Source organism: Piliocolobus tephrosceles, chromosome 1, assembly GCF_002776525.5.
Source record: "Piliocolobus tephrosceles isolate RC106 chromosome 1, ASM277652v3, whole genome shotgun sequence".
Lineage (NCBI taxonomy): Eukaryota > Metazoa > Chordata > Mammalia > Primates > Cercopithecidae > Piliocolobus > Piliocolobus tephrosceles.
The window spans coordinates 53971267-53991185 of NC_045434.1; the positions used below are offsets into that span (position 1 = coordinate 53971267).

At 35.8% G+C, this 19919-nt stretch overlaps 1 protein-coding gene across 3 annotated transcripts in view; it reads left to right on the forward strand.

Moving 5' to 3' along the window:
- Positions 1 to 2174: 2174 nt before the first annotated feature.
- The window catches only part of CRB1 (crumbs cell polarity complex component 1), a 165152-nt gene continuing 147407 nt past the window's right edge, over positions 2175 to 19919 (forward strand). For 2 of the 3 annotated variants that reach the window (XM_023224728.3, XM_023224731.3), the window contains exons 1-2: positions 6245 to 6755; positions 17154 to 17735. In XM_023224728.3, the coding sequence (XP_023080496.2) occupies positions 6482 to 6755; positions 17154 to 17735 (856 nt within the window). In that variant the 5' untranslated portion in view covers positions 6245 to 6481. Of the gene's footprint in view, positions 2206 to 6244; positions 6756 to 17153; positions 17736 to 19919 lie in introns of those variants that run through there. The other variant, XM_023224729.2, reaches the window with a different exon arrangement.

The following is a 19919-nucleotide window of genomic DNA, read 5'->3' on the forward strand; positions in this document are numbered from 1 at the left end:
CATATCTTTTTGTAAAAAAGAGAGAATAATAAGATTTATTTCTTAGTTGTGTCATGAGGATTAAAATTTAAAATGTCTGGCTTAATAGGTCCTTGATAAATATGAACTGTTATGATAATAGTGATTACTATTAAAAATCATTCCCTATATATGTTTAGCATTTTACAATATAACAAATGCTTTTATGTAAACAAATAAATCAAAAACAAAAATGTATAAACATATAAAATATATGTGTGTTTTTGTCTACATATAGGATTTACAGTATCTACATATATGTATATATGTGGGTATATATACATACATTTATATATGCAGGTATATAAAAATATACAGTATATATGTTTATACACAAACGTGTATATGTATATATGTTGTATGTATATACTGTAAATCATATATATACAGATATACACACAATGACACACATTTTATATGTTTATACTCACATATATTCATCAGTGTGAGTATGTATATTTATATAAATAATTCACAATTGCACAAGAGATGAACAGGCCAGATTGTTCTATTCCTATGTATTATTCACATTTCATAGTTTGTTCATTAGACTACTGTGGTCTTCTACAGAAGATCTTTGAATTTGACTGTCTTACTATGTCTTTGCTCACACACACACACGCACACACAGAGTTTCTGGTTGGTTTGTGGACTAACATAGCACCTTCTGTTTAATTGATTCTGCATTCTTTTCTCCTTTCGTTTCTTCTGTTGCTGTCGTACTTCCATAAGTATAACACTGGAATCCACATATTTAGAGAAATTTACGGCTGGGCGTGGTGGCTCACGCCTGTAATCCCAGCACTTTGGGAGGCTGAGGGGGGCAGATCATGAGGTCAGGAGATCGACACCATCCTGGCTAACACAGTGAAACCCCATCTCTACTAAAAATACAAAAAATTAGCCGGGCGTGGTGGCAGGCGCCTGTCATCCCAGCTACACGGGAGGCTGAGGCAGTAGAATGGCATGAACCCGGGAGGCGGAGCTTGTAGTGAACTGAGATGGTGCTGCTGCACTCCAGCCTGGGCAATACAGCAAGACTACGAGACTCCGTCTCAAAAAAAAAAAAAAAAAAAACTAGTAATTACAAGAAAAATAATATTCATGCATAAGCCAATGTAAAATCAAGACCCCATACATTTATAAATTCAGATCAAATTTTAGAAACAATAATTTTCTTGGAAAAGAGACTGTTTGTAAAGCAGATGAATTATATCTACAAAAACAATTCTTTGTGTTGCTCTTATTTTGTAGTATGACACAGAACAAATCCTTTATTGACAAAATATTGATGTAAATCCATGCAAATTATTGAAGACTTCTCCTTAAGGAACTATATATACTATCAATATGTTAGTCCTCCGAATAGTCTTAATTTCAGACATTCTGATAATCCGTGTCAACAAGGCTAGAGTAGAATCATAATGAGTTGGTCTTACATTGTTTAACTCCAATCAGTATAGACTTGTCTGCCTTCATCAAACATATTTAAGCAACTTTATAAGCCAGGCTCTGTGATGGGCAGAGGAACTACAGCAAAGAATAAGGTACTTTCTCTACCTTACAGGGCACATATTCCAGTTGGGAAATTGGAAGTGAGAGGGAATAGAAGTGAATGTATAATTAATTGATCTTCCTGGAAGTGTCATGCTCTATGCTAGAAGCATTTTACTAACTTTTTATTTAGTTCAGAGACCAAGTTAGAAAACTTTTTACAATCCTTATTCTATATTTGGTGAAACTAAGGCTAATGTAAATAAAGCAACTTGTCTATAGTTATGTGACTAGTGATAGAGAGGCTGATATAGAAGAAAGAGTATGAACTTTGGAGTCAGATAATCCAGGATAATAATTACGTTTCTGCTTCTTAATAAAGGGTGTACTACACTCAATGATATGGTTTGGCTGTGTCTCCACCCAAATCTCATCTTGAATTGTAGTTCCCATAATCCCCACGTGTCATGGGAAGGAGCCAGTAGGAGGTAATTGAATCATACAGGGCCAGTTACCTGCATGCTGCTGTTCTCATGAAAGTGAATGAGTTCTCAGGACATCTGACGATTTTATAAGGAGCTCTTCCCCCTTTTGTTTGGCACTTCTTGCTGATGCCATGTGAAGAAGGACATGTTTGTTTCCCCTTCTGCCACAACTGTAAGTTTCCCAAGGCCTCCCCAGGCATGCAGAACTGTGAGACAATTAAACCTCTCTCCTTTATAAATTACCCAGTCTCAGGGATATCTTTATTAGCAGTGTGAGAACAGACTAATATATTCAGTAAATCTTTTCCCCTCTGTAAGAGGTTCATATTGATGTTACTTTAGAGTTTTCCATGCCAATTACTTAAGAAAATATATATACACCACCTGACACCTCAATAGATGGCAGTCGGATAAATTACAACAATTATATATGTTATATATATGTAAATATGTGTACATGTGCTTATATTTATACACATGCATATATTAAAACTATATATATTAATAAATATACATTTACATAAGAATTCAGAAACAAAAATTATATCTACTTCCATGACTTTCTGCTAAAATCCTATAAAAGAGATAACTTCAAGTTTTATAACTTGAAAAAAAATTTTCTTCATGAAATCACCTGTTTCTTCCTCTCAATCAGGTCTTCAAAAACAATTTAAATAAACTCCCCCTGTTGCCTCTTCACTGTTTCTTGTGCCCTTGGGCTCCTCAACACTGTGTAAACATCTCTAGGACTTCCTACCTTATCTTATTTATTTGTATCCCCCTCTCTCTCCCAAGAGAGGATAAGCTTTCAAAGCACAGAGGCCATGTCTTACTAAAATGTGCTTAGGTATAATTTTTCTTGTATTAACCCTGATTAAGATTTGCTAATGAGAACACTTGGACACAGCAAGGGGAACATCACACACCAGGGCCTGTTGTGGGGTTGGGGGAGCGGGAAGGGTTAGCATTAGGAGATATACCTAATATAAATGACGAGTTAATGGGTGCAGCACACCAACATGGCACATGTATACATATGTAACAAACCTGCACGTTGTGAACATGTACCCTAGAACTTAAAGTATAATAAAAAAATTAAAATTAAAAAAAAAGATTTGCTAAGGTTCTTGGATCTGTAAGTTGACATCTTCCACCAAATTTGGGAAATATTTGACCATTATTAATTCAAAATATTTTTCCTCCCTGTTCTTTTTCTCCTCTCCCTCTGGTACTGTAATTATATGGGAACCTACTTGGAATTATCCCACAGATCACTGCAGCTCTCTGCAGTATTTTGAAATATTTTTTCTTTCCATTCTTCAGATTATGTAATTTGTGTTGTCTTCAGATATGTGAATCCTTCCTTCTCTGATTCCAGTGTACTCTTCAGCCCATCAAGAATATTCTTCATTTCAGATATTTTACTTTTCAGTTCTGAAATTCTCATTGGGTCCTTCTTATAGTTTTCATTTCTCTGCAAAGTTTTCTCATTGTTTACTCATATTTATTCTTTTATTTAAGTCCTTGAAAAATATTAAGTTCTTGCATGCTAATTTCAATAGTTATGTCATTTCAGTATTTATTTATATTGACTACTTTTTTCTTGATTATAGGTTATACTTTTCTGCTTCTCAGATCTAATTTTTATAGTATATTGGACATTCAGATGATAATTACAGGTGTTCCTAATTATGTTAGCTTCCTTTAAATGATTTGGAATTTTGTTCTGGCAGGCAGCTAAAATATGTTTTTTCCCTCTAAATCTTGATTTTATTCTTTGAATGCTTTTATTTTGTTTTAGAATGTATGGCATCTTTCTCTCTGCATAGTGTGGTCTTTACTCCTAAAGAAAGGCCTTTCTGGTTTCTCAATGCTTGAGATGTTTAGTGTCATGTCTCTCCATACTGGCTGAGCTGGAACTCCAACTCTCTAATTTTTGACATTTTTGTTTATCTGTCAATCTCTCAGCAGATGATATCTGCAAGGCCCCTCAAAGACCCATGATGATTAATGAGTCTTTCGAGCCCATCCTCTGAGTGGCTGTTTCTTCTCTGGTGCTCTGGCCTATCTATACACTCTAGTTGCTTCTGCTGCCTATGACTCTGACCTCATCCCCTTCAACTCAGAAACGTTGCTGCTCATCTCATTGTACTCTGCTCACAGCACAAAAGCAATTCCAAATCCAAATCCCAGGAGATTGCTGTTGTATTCATGTGTGTTTCACGTCTAGCAAAAATCATAGTTCTGCACTAACAGTGCTCAGTTCTCAAAAGTAGAAACCTCATTTATTTCCTACCTTTTTTTTAGTTGTTTACATCAGGAGGGCGAGTCTTGTACTAGCTACCCTGTCATTCCATCGCAATGGCCAAACTAGTTTGGTTTCACAGAAAGGCATTAAATATTTCCTGTGTGTCTTTGTGTTAAGCACTATTTTACACATATGAACTATTTATTATCTCATCATAACAAATTTTGGAAAAGCTTGGGGTTGACTATAAATGCTATGTCAACACAATTCAGCCAAAGACACAGTTTCAGACAATTTCTTTCACTCAGCTCAAAAGCTGTGCCTGCATAAAACTAAAATAAACAGATGGAAAGCAAAACATGCTGAGGGGTACAAAAATCCACACGTGTGGAGAAAAGTATCAGAAACGACATCTAATTTTTGCATTCATATAGACTCTCTAAGAGTGAAATTATACTTCATGAATATAAATATCCAAACAAAGTCAACGAACTGAAGCAAAGAAGTGTTTGTATCAACTTCCACATATTTGTTTAGACTTTCCTAAATAATGTGCTTAATTAAAAATAACCTTCAGGTGCAATGAGTTGAGTTGTTCAGTTTATTAAAGTAACTTGCTCGAATTTGAGTGACTAGATGCATTTTTATTTTTGTTTTGGGTGAATTCAGTATCCTGAAAATGGCCAACACTTAATTGAATAATTTAAATTATTTCTTTTCAGATAAAATGTTTAAAATGTAACAATTGTTTCTTACACTAACATTCTAAAAGGATAGTCTTAGAGGTGAATTGAGGTCAATAGCCATGTATAAAGCTTATTCTGACTTCATATTTTTGAAGATTAGCCTTTTATTTACAACAATGTTTTTTCTACTCAATGCATCATTGCTACAGGTTTTGGTTTAAGAAGTAACCCTAGATATATCTAAGATCTTCACTGGGGTGCAAGGGTTTTAAACATCATTGCCATCATCATTCTTGCATCATATCTTCATCACATGAGCTTTGGTTCAAAACTCTGATTTTAAACTATTTCAAAGTCAAGATTTTTATATGTGTCTGTTGGAATATAAGAACCAAAGCACCATAATCTCCAACTATAAAATTTGCTTGTTATTAATACACAAAGAAAGTGAATATTAAGAGATGAAGTCTGAGACAAGAAAACAAAAATGTAATTATGTTTGGTTTAATTTATACATGCCATTTTTACACAAAATAGTGTCAAAATTTAATGTCACATGCAAACTTTAAAATTCATTGAAGCAAACTGTCTCCATTTACAGATGCCATGATATTATATGGAGAATACCCCAATGACTTCACCAAAACACCATGAAAATTAATGAACAAGCTCAGTAAAGTTTCAAGATTTAAAATCAACATACAAAAATCAGTGACGTTTCTATACACCAATAGTGAATTGTCTGAAAAGAAAGCAAGAAAGCAATTTCACTTACAATAGCTACAAAAAAGAAAATAAAAAAAAAAAAAACCCAGAATGCCTAGTAATAAATTTAACAAAGGAGGTGAAAGATCTCTACAATGAAAACTAAAAAACATTGAGGAAACTGAAGAAGACAGATATATCTCATGTTCATGGATCAGAAGAAATAATATTGTTAAAATGTCCATACAACCCAATGTGCACCTCTGCAGCTACAGATTCAGGGCCATCTCTATCAAAATACCAATGACAAGTGGGGTGCGGTGGCTCATGCCTGTAATTCCAGCACTTTGGGAGGCCAAGGTGGGTGAATCACCTGAGGTCAGGAGTTCAAGACCAGCCTGACCAACATGTGAAACCCCATCTCTGCTAAAAATACAAAAATTAGCTTAGTATGGTGGCAAGCACCTGTAATCCCAGCTACTGGGGAGGCAGAGGCAGGACAGTCACTTGAACCTGGGAGGCGGAGGTTGCAGTGAGACGAGATCACGCCCTTGCAGTCCAGTCTGGGCGACACAGTGAGACTCCTCCTCAAAAAAACAAACAAAACAAAACAAAAAACAAAAAACAAACAACCAAAAAAAGAACCAATGACAATCTTCCCAAAATAAGAAAAAAAAAAAATCCTAAAATTTGTATGCAACCACAAAAGGCCTCAAATTACCAAAGCAATCTTGAGCAAAAATAACAAGGTTAGAAACATCACATGACCTGACTTCAAAATATACCAAAAGGCTAGAGTAACCAAAACAGCATGGTAAATGGCATAAAAATAGACACGTAAACTAATGAACCGAATAGAGAGCCCAGAAATAAATCCCTGCATCTACGACCCGCTGATTTTTGACAACGGTGCCAAGTATAGACAATGGGGAAAGGACAGCCTTTTCAATAAATGGAACTGGGTAAACTGCATATCCACATACAGAACAATGAAACTAGACTCCTATCTCTCACCATCTACAAACATCAACTCAAAATTGATTAAAGACTTAAACATAAGACCTGAAATGAAACTACTAAAAGAAAACATAGGGGGAAAGCTCTGTGACATTGGTCTAGGTAAGGATTTTTTTTTTTTTAAATAAAACCTCAAAAGTCCAAGCAACAAAAGCAAATATAGACAAATAGGATTCCATCAAACTAAAAAGTTTCTGCACAGCAAAAGGAATAATCAATAGGGCAAAGAGGCAACCTACAGAATGAGAGAAAATATTTGAAAACTGTACATCTAATAAGGGGTTAATATCCAAAATATATAAGAAGCTCAACACCAACAACAAAAGTTAAACCCTCAAAAAATGAGCAAAAGACTTGAGTAGACATTTCTCAAAAAAAGACATACAAGTGGCCAACAGATACATGAAAAAAAGATGTTCAACATCAGAAATCATCAGGGAAAGGCAAATCAAGATGACAGAGATTTTCACCTCATTCCAATTAGAATGACCACTGCCAAAAAATCAAAAGATAAAAAGTGTTGGTGAGGATATGGAAAAAAGAGAAACTTTGCGCTCTGCTGGTGGGAATATAAATGAGTACAGTCATTTTGGAAAATATTACTAGTTTGGAGTTTCCTCAAAAAATAAAAATAGAACTACCATATGATCCAGCAATCCCACTACTGTGTATACATCCAAAGGAAATGAAGTAGGTACTTTGGAGAGATATCTGCATTCCTATGTTTACTGTAGTACCATTCACAATAACCAAAACGGAATCAACCTAAATGCTCATCAATGGATAAATGGATTTAAAAATTACCTTGCTATCACAAGGGAATATTATTCAGTCATAAAACAATAAAATGCTGTCATTTCCAGCAACATGGATGAAGCTGGACGACATTATGTTAAGTAAAATAAGTCAGGCACGGGAAGACAGATAGCTCATGATTTCACTCACATGTGGAGTCTAAAAAGTAGTTCTCATAGAAGTAGAGAGTGGAATAGTACTTGCCAGAAGATGGGGAGGTTAGGGAACAAGGGGGGATAGGAGAGATTGGCCAGTGGGTGCAAAGTTACAGTTAAACAGGAGGATAAGTTCTGGTGTTCTGTTGAAAAGGAGGATGACTGGAGTTAACAACAATGTATTATATGTTTCAAAGAGAAGTTTTTGAATGTTCTCATTATAAGCAAATGATAATCAAAAGTTGACTTTTTAAATATGAGACTGTATTAGGACCTGCTAATATCTTCTAATAAATGATTATAGGGAAATTACCTTAATTTACACTAAAAGAGACAATATTAAACAAAGGTATATCATTGGGAAATTCTCTAAAATGCTCAATGATGACTTTAAAAATAGGATAATTTTGGAAGGCTGAGGTGGGCAGATCACGAGGTCAGGAGTTCAAGAGCGGCCTGGCCAACATAGTGAAACCCTGTCTCTACTAAAAATACAAAAAAAAATTAGCCGAGCATGGTGGCAGGTGCCTGTAGTCACAGCTACTTGGGAGGCTGACGCAGGAGAATCGCCTGAATCTGGGAGGTGGAGGTTTCAGTGAGCCGAGATCACGCCACTGCACCTCAGCCTGGGTGAGAGAGATTCCATCTCAAAAGAAAAAGGGGGGGGGGAGAATATTTTAAAAATATTCTCCTATTTGAAAATATACTTTATTAATACATGTGAGTTCAAACAATGGAAATAAAGAGATTTGGTCACCAATTTAAAAACTAGTTTGTCTATATAATTACAATTTCTTTTCTCTCTGAATGTAAACAAAATGTTTAAGATCAGTTTATTGCTTGTAATGTGTCATCATTTCTCTCTTTCTTTTTTTCTCACCCATTTAATTTGTTTACTCTTTTTTCCCCTGTGTTTCCAGCAACATAGGAGGATTTAGAAACAAAACTATCTTGGGCAGGGGGAGATGATGGCAAATGGATGAAAAACTGGCTTATTGTCTTTTGGTGGTTACTATAGCAATAATCATGATGGGAGATTTTTAGCCGCAAGTGGTTTCTATAACAACATGATAGGGTGCTTTAGAAATAGACCTGAGGTAAACAGATTCTTTAAGGGCCTCTTAACCCCTTTTATCCCACAGGATTAGCATCCTCTTGGAGGATGAATATTAGTTGGCTTATTTGATGAAAGGCTTAAAATCTTGCTTTTATTTTGTAAAGATTAAATGGTTAATTATTCTCGAAAGACCTGGCCTCAGCCGATCAGCTCTTAGGCTCCTTTACTTCAGGAAATACTTGATAGCACCCTTACTTTATTTCTACACAGGAAATTGAAATAGTCTTAAAGAAATGTATTTTATAGTATTCACCAAAAATTGGAAAACCGTAAATAGTCCTCATGAGAAAGTGTGTTCACTCTGACATAGATCACTCAAGGGTTCTTGCTTTACTAATACTTCATAAATACTATTATTTCACCTGTTGGGCTCCCTGACAGGTGGAGCTTTTCCTACTCTAACTAATGGAATCTGAATACTCATCCTTTATTAGGCTATTCAGTGTGCCCCAGAATAGACATGGTCCCTATTTGACTTATAATTCACTAGGTGTTACATGGAGAAGTTTAGTAATTTTTTTGAATTTATTAAATTTTAGTATCATAAAAACTGACATAGAAAAAAGCAAAGGCCTCCCTTTCATACACAAGCATCCTTCAAGAGCCCTTATAAGTGAAAGATCAAGGGGAATTTATGACAGGGATGTGGTACAGGAGTAGATGGTAGAAGGCAGGATATAATTTTTTCAAGAGAAAGAAAGATGGAAGGCTTAAATTTAATTAAGTAGTTAAACAGAGGAAGATGGAGATCAAGCTTGCTTGGTTGAGTTTAATAGTGAGTTATTAATTATCTATTCTATTCTGTATACTATAGAGATATACAATGTTGAATAGTATATGGGATTTATTTTTAAAACTAAATTATCATATCAAGTAAAACATTATTATTAAACTATTAATTAAATTAATTGATTTGACATGGCCATATATGTGCAAGAATGATTTCATTTAAGGTATGATGTCTCATGTATTTTCTACAATAGGAACTATCTTTATACTTTTGTTCTTTTCTATTCAGTTAAACTGTCAATTCAAAATATCAGATATTCTCTTTCAACTCTCAGAAGGATGTCAGGAACCATGCATCTCCTTCCCTCTGATTTCAAACAGTACAAGCTCTTCCTATTTCCCTGGTGTTTTGTGCTCTGCAATGAAGCCTCAGAATTCATTACATAATCACTTGCCATAGCCTTCTGGGGTAGAGTTTGCCAAATAGATCCCTGGGAGATCAAGACCCATTCTCCATGTGTGCCATGGGGCTGTGCATATGAGCTGAGGCATGTCTGTATTCACCAAGGCACTGCTCAGAACAGCATGTGCCAGAACACACTGGGCAAGGAGCCATTCACAAACTCTTGAAAAATCTTATCCAGACCAAAGGCACAATGACATCGTAGTTGTTGCGCTCATTGCCATGGGGCTTTTAGCTGAATAGAAAGAAAATAAAAAATATATTCATGATGACTTCCAAGTTATCCAGTAACCACAGTAACCTGGGTTTTCCCCAAATTTGATCCACAACTTCAAGTCACCTGACAGAAACAAATCGTTCTCTCTTTGTTCAAGCATAGTGAGCCATAGAGTGAGTGAAACAAATTTCCCTGGGATAAAACCAATGAATCAGAAAAGCATGCAATCATCATATATTTATTTTACTATTAGAAGGTGGTATTCAAAATGTTATCAAAACCAAATACATACCTCATACATACGGACATACTGAAAAGCATATGTTATAGTTCCTGAACTTAAGGAGTTTGTTTGCTAATTGTAAGGACAAGTCTTCATATATGGCATGAAGAACACTTTAGGATGCATATAGATAAGTATTAAATTGTGTCTTAACAATGATAAATTCTGTGGCTGCTCAGGCCAGGAGCTCAAGGAGCATGTAAAAATATGAAGAGGATTAATGGGAAAAGCATGCCTTGCATTGGATTTCTAACAATTTCAATGTATATCACAGTTAAACTCTCAGAAAGTATTTCGAGATATTTTTATTCATGGCTACTATGAGAAGAATGTCATAAAGAAGATAATTTAAATTCTGGAGGAATAGTGTCTTACTCATAACCACACATTATTTTTCTAGACTTTAGTTCTCTACAAAAATGTGAGAAAACTGTTAAGCGCTGCACTATCCAATACAGTAGCCGTTAATCACATAAGGCTTCTGAGCACTTGAAAAGTGACTAGAGTTAAGTGTGCTATAAGTGTAAAATACACAGAGTATTTCAAAGGCTTAATGTTAAAAAGTGTAAATATTTCATTAATAATTTTTACACCGGCCAGGTATGGTGGCTCATGCCTGTAATCCTAGCACGTTGCAGGGCTGAGGCAGACAGATCACTTGAAGCCAGTAGTTCGAGACAAGCCCCATCTCTACTAAAAATAGAAAAAATTAGCTGGGTAGGGTGGCACATCTCTGGAATTCCAGCTACTTGGGAGGCTGAGACATGAGAATACCTTGAACCCAGGAGGCAGAGGTTGCAGTGAGCCGAAATCGCGCCACTGCACTCCAGCCTGGGTGACAGAGTGAGAATCTGTCTCAAATAATAATAATAATAATTTTTATACAAATTACATATTGAAATATAATGCTTTATACATATTTGGTTAAATATTTAAAATTAATTTACCTGTTTGTTTTTCGTTGTTAACGTGGCTGCGGAAGACTTAACATTCCATATGTAGCTCACATTGTACTTCCATTAGACAGCACTGGTATAGATGCTTGCTATTTAAGTATAGTATGTGGACCAACAGCATCAGTATTACTTAGGAGCTTATCAGAAATGCCAAGTCTGAGGCCCCACTCCCCCTGAATCTGCAAGGTTAACAAGATCCTCAGCAGTTCATATGAACGTTAATGTTTAGAAAATGCCGATCTAGATAATGTTTTAGATGTTTCTTTTTATGACTCTTTCTTTTCATTTGGATTTTATTCACATAAATGTTTTAAACTCTGGGCATCCTGACCTAGCACATATTAGATGCACAACCTTGGGGAAGTTATTTGACATTCCTGAAACTCAATTCCATATTTATAAAATGGATGTAATATCGCCAATCCCATAATTTTTCTATAGGAATTAAATGAAACACAAGAGTTATGAAAGGACCCAATAAATTGGAGATATTTTTATAATATCAAAAATAACATTGAAAAATTAGATTATTATAATTATTTTCATTCTTATATTGAGTGCCAATACTATTTTGATGTACAATGGAATGAACTAGGGTTCGAAGGGCTGTTTTCATTTATTTTACAAATGTCACTTTTTTTTAACATTGTATATAATAAAACTTAGCACACTGATAAGTCTCTAGTAGAGATATTAAAATTTTTGGATCTGCTTTTAGAACAAAAGTGTTGTGTAGCTAAATTTTCCTGCACTATCATTGTACAATTCACATTGAAATTATATCTGTTGATCGTTGATCGGTTCTTCAAAACATGGCTTTATGGAGCGGGAAAAAACTTTTTCCTCTTTGTTCAGAACATTTTTAGCTTTACTGTGAGAATTTCAATTTGCTACAGGCAAAGAAACTAGCAAAATATAAGTCTATTCCATAGTAAAAGGGGTCATTCAAAAGCCCGTCGTTATTAAAATATACATAGATTATAATAAGATCAGTGATTTCAGGCCTGATTAGCTTTAAATAAATGTAATGTCAAAGGAATATAATTAGATTCTCATTAAAATTTTTCATGATTGACAGTTAGTAAAAATGACCTTCACAACTTACATCATTTAGTCATGTTCTAAGGATGACAAAGGGCAGGGCATCTTTTATGAGGTAAATGTGTATGATTGCAGCCTGAGGAACGTGCATTTGGTCCCTTACCCTACCTAACCCTAACGCCCAAGACCTGATCCAAGCCAGACCCTGTGCTTAGGTGTGTAGGCTCTGTAAAGGAGGACCCAGAAGCTCTGATTCTCATGGGGATGCTTTGAGAGAAAAAGAAACCTCTGAACCGGCAGGACCGGATTTCATCTGTGATGATGCTAATGATCAGAAATCATATATAAAATCAAATAGCAATGTGCCTATCAGATACAGGGGATTTAAAATATGTTAATGGAAAACTTTCTCACTGAGGCCACTGGCCTTCTAAAGAGGAGCTAATAGTAGAATAGGGATATTGAGATACAGGTGATGCCAATGAATTTTGGCCAAAACCAATCTTCTCACCTGGAGTAAGAAAGTCGTGTTTCAAGGAGTTTGCATGAGTATTAATTGTGGCTGATGATGATGGAAACCTGCCCAGATTATTAGGTATGATTCTCAGAGAACGTGTGCTGGTGATAAACTTGCATTTCTTAGAACTCCCAAAACTCTTTTTCCAATATGATATAGTTTCATTTTCTTGAATTTATTCATTTGTTAAATATGCATTTACTAAGCACCAACTATGTACGTGGTACTCTGCTAGTCAATAGACAAGTAACAAGATATATGTACTTTGGACCCTGCATTGAAAGAAAAAGCAAATAATGTTTTTTAAAAAACTACTTTATGCTTGATTCTTATAAGGAACTTTATGTATGTTATCTCTTTTATTCCTAATAGTAATAAAAACAACAATGATGATTGATAATGCTGACTCTGTGCCAAGCCCTGTTAGGCATTTTATGTTCATTAATTTAACCCTTTATAACAACTCTATGAGATAGGTGCCATTTTTACAAAAATGGAAACTGAGGCACAGGGATATTATCTTGATAAAACTCATAGACTTAGTACGTGACGGAGCCAGGATTTAAACCCAGGCACCAAACTTCATGTGCTTATCCACTATATATATGGCTCCACATCATTTTCTTCAGTAATCAGGACACTGAGGCTCAGTGACAATGTTTTTTCTTAAAGTCACAGGGATGGGTAGAATCAAAATTTAAATCTCTGTCTACCATAAAAATGTCCTCTTCTGACTATATTAAATTGGCCTCAATTTAGTATTTAAGACCACATACACTATAGGAATACAAAGGAAAAATGGTCTTAAAGGAGCCCATCTACTTCTTATTTTAACTGCTCCATGTGGATTCTATCACACTGTACATCAAAGTAAGTGATTTAACTGATGATTTGTTCTGCTTGATTTTATCAAAAGAGGTCAAAGTAAGAATTTCACAGCAAGGCTTAAATGAGAATTCAGGTTTCCTTGCTCACTCATTCATTATTCAACACATTTCTATTGACTGTCTTACCATGTGCAAGCCATTTTGGCTATGTGCTGATTAAAGATATGCCCCTCCTGCACCGCCTCCCTCCACACGCCAATCCTGGAAATAAATTTCATTCTCTGCAGAAAGCCAGGCTAAAGAGAATTCAGCAAACTACTTTATTCTCATAAATTATCATTCTTAGACTTGGAAATTTTGACAATTTCAAATATTTTAATAAATAGCAAATATTTATTAAATCGTCAGTCTTCTAGGTGAAACAATATATGACACCATTCATTCAGTTTTTTGGAAATATCAAATTTCATGTTGTTCACAGTTCCTCTATTCTGCTCTGATTATTTAGGTAAATATAGGCTAAATATAGATAACTATAGAATTAAAATGTAAAAACTGTGCCTTCACATGTTTAGAAAATTACTCGATTTTTTTCAAGTAATGCCAACCATGTATATTGAAAAAAAAAACATTACTCCATACCACAGGTGACATATTCTCTTCCTGTCCCTAGCAGCAACTTCCACAAGTCCCTGTCTGTCTCAACAGTTTGAGGAAAAAAACACCAGAAATATACATGTTCCAAAACAATGAACAAATTCCCGAATAACTTTATATATATTAGCGAGGATACGTTGAGGAGTGTTTATCTAGCTAAATACGAGGCATATTAAAAATTGCTATTTTAACCCAGATATGAGCAATAATAGGAGTTCTATCTACGCCTCCTTCCTTTCCTTCTGCTGACAAAGGATACATTTAATTCTTGATGTTAATATCATTAAACTGAGATATAATTAGAGAGCTAGGAAGAGAAATAAGTAAATCTTAAGAAAAGACTGAGCATACTGATGATAAGAGGATATTTAAATAGAATTTTGAAAAAGATCAAGGATCAATAATCATACATTTAAATATATATATGTGTGCATATACATATGCATAGTTTTACATAAAGAAACCATTAAGGTAAGAAAGATGGCTTTGACAGTTAATACTCAAGAAATGTATACTGAGCACTTGTTATAAATAAATAAATATGGAGCACAATGCAAAGATACAGCAGATCCTCTGAACAACTAAGTCGTAATCACAACTCTAATTTCATAGCTAGCATTTTGCTGAGCCAAGCATTTAAATGGTACTCGAAATTTATGGAGGCCGGGGACTGTGGCTCAAGCCTGTAATCCTAGCACTTTGGGAGGCCTGGGTGGCTGAGGCGGGCAGATTGCCTGAGCTCAGGAGTTCGAGACCACCCTGGGGGCAACATGGTGAAACCCCCATCTCTACTAAAATACAGAAAATTAACCGGGCATGGTGGTGGGCTCCTGTCATTCCAGCTACTTGGGAGGCTGAGGCAGGAGAATCACTTGAGCCTAGGAGATGGAGGTTGCAGTGAGCTGAGATCATGCCACTGTACTCCAGCCTAGGTGACAGAGCAAGACTCTGTCTCAAAATAATAATAATAATAAATAATTTAAAAATGTATAATCAGATGTTAAAGATTTTCTTGCAAAAAACAAGGGAGTTGGGGAAAAGAACAAGAACCTTTTTAACTCAATTTCGTGATTATCTTTGTCTGATCCTGACCATTCCCAGGTAATTTACAGGAAGGACATAGTTGGCATCTTGAATTAGTCCATTGTTAGGCTTTCTATGTAAGGGTACTCATGTTTTTTTGTTTGTTTGTTTTGTTTAATTTTCTTTCTTAAAATAAAATTCCTTCAGTGAAAATAGTGACTTGTACCTTTTTAATTATTTTTATTGCTATGTTTTGCACTTGTTCAGTAAATTTTCTATCAAGAACTCAAAACTATTTCTCAACATCTTATAAAAGTAAGAGCTAGCATTTATCAAACACTTACGATGTGTCTGCAAAGCATTTAAATTTAGTGACTTAATTCTTACAAAAAAAAAAAAAAAAAAAAAAAAAACAGAAACCGAGGCTAGGAGAGGCAGAGCAGGCCTGGTACCCATCTGTTGCCCCTTTCCACTGCATTATCCTGACTCACTGGTAAATCTCCTATGATTGCTAAATAGAAAAGTCAATGAAAAGATTGATAATAAAATCCACTGAATACAACTTTCAGATCCTTGATTGATGATTTTAAATTAGAGAATTACCTGTTTCATAGAAAAGTGCAGTAGAACTATCAAGGACAAAGGAACAAATATTACTTAAAATAGAGAAATTAACATGCTCTTCCCTGAAAGTCTTGCACCTTGCACTGTTTCATTGTTCTAAATAAACATACTCGGCCTCATAATGAAACTAAATTACCAATGTGGCTGTTTTCCAAGTCAATTTAATTATTAGAAAATGCATACACACAGATGCATACACACACACACACACACACACAAGAAATATATTTACTATTATTTGAGTCTTCATCTTCTTTAAAACTGGCCAAACTTCTTTTTACTTCTCAGCAGACAAAAAAAAACTTTATTTTAGCACTAGAAATACTTAATACAAATATAGAAATAATTGCTTATAGTAACTGTATAAAATATTTTCTTTTCTCTTGTGCAGAGGTTTTCAAATTGCTGGTCTCAAACCCCAGCTCCTTGGAGGTGTCTCTAGGGGAGGCAGGAGACTGGTCTGACTGGGCTGCAAGGGACCTTCCCTGCTTCTTCTGAGCAGATCTGCTTTCCAATTGTGTGCATTTGACATTTTCCTCATGACATTTTCCTTGAAGGAGTTCTGTTGCTCTTAAAAAGAAAAAAGAAAGGAAAAGAGGGAAAACAAAAAGTCTGAAACTCACTGTGGTAGAATTTCTTATAATAGCCAGTAGATGGCAAACTTTACTGCAAGGAAACAATTTTGCAGCCTATATAATTTGATCTGAAAATAGCAATTAAACTCTACATCCAGTAAAATTTACTATCCTGTATATAAGTCTTCTGTTAAAGCAGGAAACAAAATTCTCTATGGTAATTTCTCTGGGAACTAAATTTCAATTATAATTAAAATAATCCTATAACTTTTTACTGTGTCCATTTAAGTCTTGCTCTGAAGGTATTATCACTATGAAAATTATTGCATTGCTCACTGGAAGTACATACAATGTGCTAGGTATCATAATGAATATGATATAGTTTTTTCATTAGGATGCAGCCAACTATGTATTTTATTAATGAGTTTGGTTGAGGCAGCACAAAGGTCACAAAGAAAGATTTTTAACTTTGTCCTCAATTATTTATAAATTTAATCTTGTTATTTTTTATTTCCTTGCAGATTCCTTTTGCAATAAAAACAACACCAGGTGCCTCTCAAATTCTTGCCAAAACAATTCTACATGCAAAGGTTTTTCAAAAGACAATGACTGTTCTTGTTCAGGCACAGCCAATAATGTGGACAAAGACTGTGACAACATGAAAGACCCTTGCTTCTCCAATCCCTGTCAAGGAAGTGCCACTTGTGTGAACACCCCAGGTGAAAGGAGCTTTCTGTGCAAATGTCCTCCTGGGTACAGTGGGACAACATGTGAAACTACCATTGGTTCCTGTGGCAAGAACTCCTGCCAACATGGAGGTATTTGCCATCAGGACCCTATTTATCCTGTCTGCATCTGTCCAGCTGGATATACTGGAAGATTCTGTGAGATAGATCACGATGAGTGTGCTTCCAGCCCTTGCCAAAATGGGGCCGTGTGCCAGGATGGAATTGATGGCTACTCCTGCTTCTGTGTCCCAGGATATCAAGGCAGACACTGCGACTTGGAAGTGGATGAATGTGCTTCAGATCCCTGCAAGAACGAGGCTACGTGCCTCAATGAAATAGGAAGATATACTTGTATCTGTCCCCACGATTATTCTGGTAAGTGTGATCATATCTGAATCACAGATGGTGTAATTAGCTCTCTCTAAGTGGCAGAAGCAGAGGTGACATTTTATTTTTCATACAATTGTTTATGAAAACGGCCAAGTTCTTGACAGGAATCAATCACTAGATAGAAACTTCCCAAACTATTGAAAACTCACTGAATGCACTGAATTCTAAGTGGTTGCCTGCTGTCACTGTTGCTGTTTTAAATGGAGCTCTACATGATTTAAAACTGAGATTCTGTCTAGAATGAGTGGGCTCCAGGAGAAGCTCCTTTCATTCATGCATGTTCCTTTCATTCCAGTTCAATCCTGCTTTCTAATCCCCAAAGCCTGGCACTGCAACCTTCTGGGAATGCAGTCTGGAAGTTGAAGGGTTTCTAGTGCTGACTTGAGTATGATCAACAGATCAGTGATAGCAAAGCTGATGGAGCATGGTATATCAGATAAACCATAATCTTTATTAAGGAAAAAAGCCTGTTCTTGTTTTATGTCTTAGAGCAAACAATTCTACCTGATATTTATATATTCTTTACAATGTTTCTGTTGATAGAATTTTATTTTAATAATAGAGTGACAAGTTGACAACTCATCATTACCACGTTACATGCTACTCAGCCTCTTCACACTCAGTATTTATCCGCCCTATCCTTTTGAATCACTATTACTGTTTTAGGTCAGTTCTTCACGATGGCCACATTTCTTGCTTTGCTTTACTCTTTCACTTTTCCATTTACTTGTAAGGGGGTAACTTGCCTAGTCTATGCTTTCTCACACGCATTCATTCTAACTTCTGCTCACCACTTTCTTACAGTTCCTGACTCAGATCTCTAAGACACCACTCACATTTTAATACTGTGTTTTCCCTTAGCACTTGCCATTTTTGTACCTTCCTGAAAGCCTTCCTGAGGCTTTCAGCTTTTTAACTTGCCTTCTTCTCCCAATACTTTCACACTTAGTTCTTTATTTTGTCAATCTTTTCCCAAGTGTGAAGCAATATAGCTATTTGGAAAACATTTCTCTTCAAAATTTGCACCAGAACCCTCCAGCATCATTTTGCTTTTAAACATTCTAAAACTATGTATTTTATAAAATAGACTTACTCCTAGTTGCTCTAAAATGAAAATTTTCCCTCTCCCTCCTCCCTTACATACAACCAATCTTCAGAATCTGCTTTGACACTAAGATATGTTCCAAATTGAGCTCATCCATTCTTTTCCTTGGTTTAGGTTCATCTCAACTCTTGTGTGTACCACTACACAACCTCCCAGACGTTCTACTTATAGCTTCTACCTTCTTGAAGTTGTTCTGAACACTGCCTTTGAAATAACTTTTCTGAAGTAGACCTATGCCGCAGTTCTGAAGAGCCTTGAGAACTTCACACTACACAGAGAATGATTTTAGCCTTTGCCTGAAAGCCCTTCACAATTTGGGCCCATGACAGTGGCTATGTCTTCACACATTCCACCAAAGCCTTCTACTTCCTCTAATAAATCTTCTTCATTTCTTATACAAGTCATTTCCTTCCCCCTGGAATGTCCTTTCCCACTTCACAATGTCTACTCTGAAGTTCTCCAATACTTTTTAAGACCTAGTTCAAATATCACCTAACACGAGAGTTTCCAGGTTCCTTTCTGGCTAGAATAATAGTTTCACACTGCTGCAGTAATTATATTCATTATGTCTCTACTAGTTGACACCTGTATTAAAGAATCCCCCATAATTCTTTCCTATTTTACAGATATCTATGTTTTTGCCCCCCACCCCGCCATGTTAGTTTCTAAAGGACAGAGTATTGTTTTATATTTATTCTTTAATTCATCAATACTTTATGAGTTTCTATTAGATGTCAGTTAGTGGATTAAGAAGAGGAGCCCTCCGCTGGGTGCGGTGGCTCACGCCTGTAATCCCAGCACTTTGGGAGGCTGAGGCCGGTGGATCATGAGGTCAGGAGATCGAGACGGTCCTGGCTAACATGGTGAAATCCCATCTCTACTAAAAATACAAAAAATTAGCTGGGTGTGGTGGCGGACACCTGTAGTCCCAGCTACTCGGGAGGCTGAGGCAGGAGAATGGTGTGAACCCAGAAGGCAGAGCTTGCAGTGAGCCGAGATCCTGCCACTGCACTCCAGCCTGGGCGACAGAGCGAGACTCCGTCTCAAAAAAAAAAAAAAAAAGA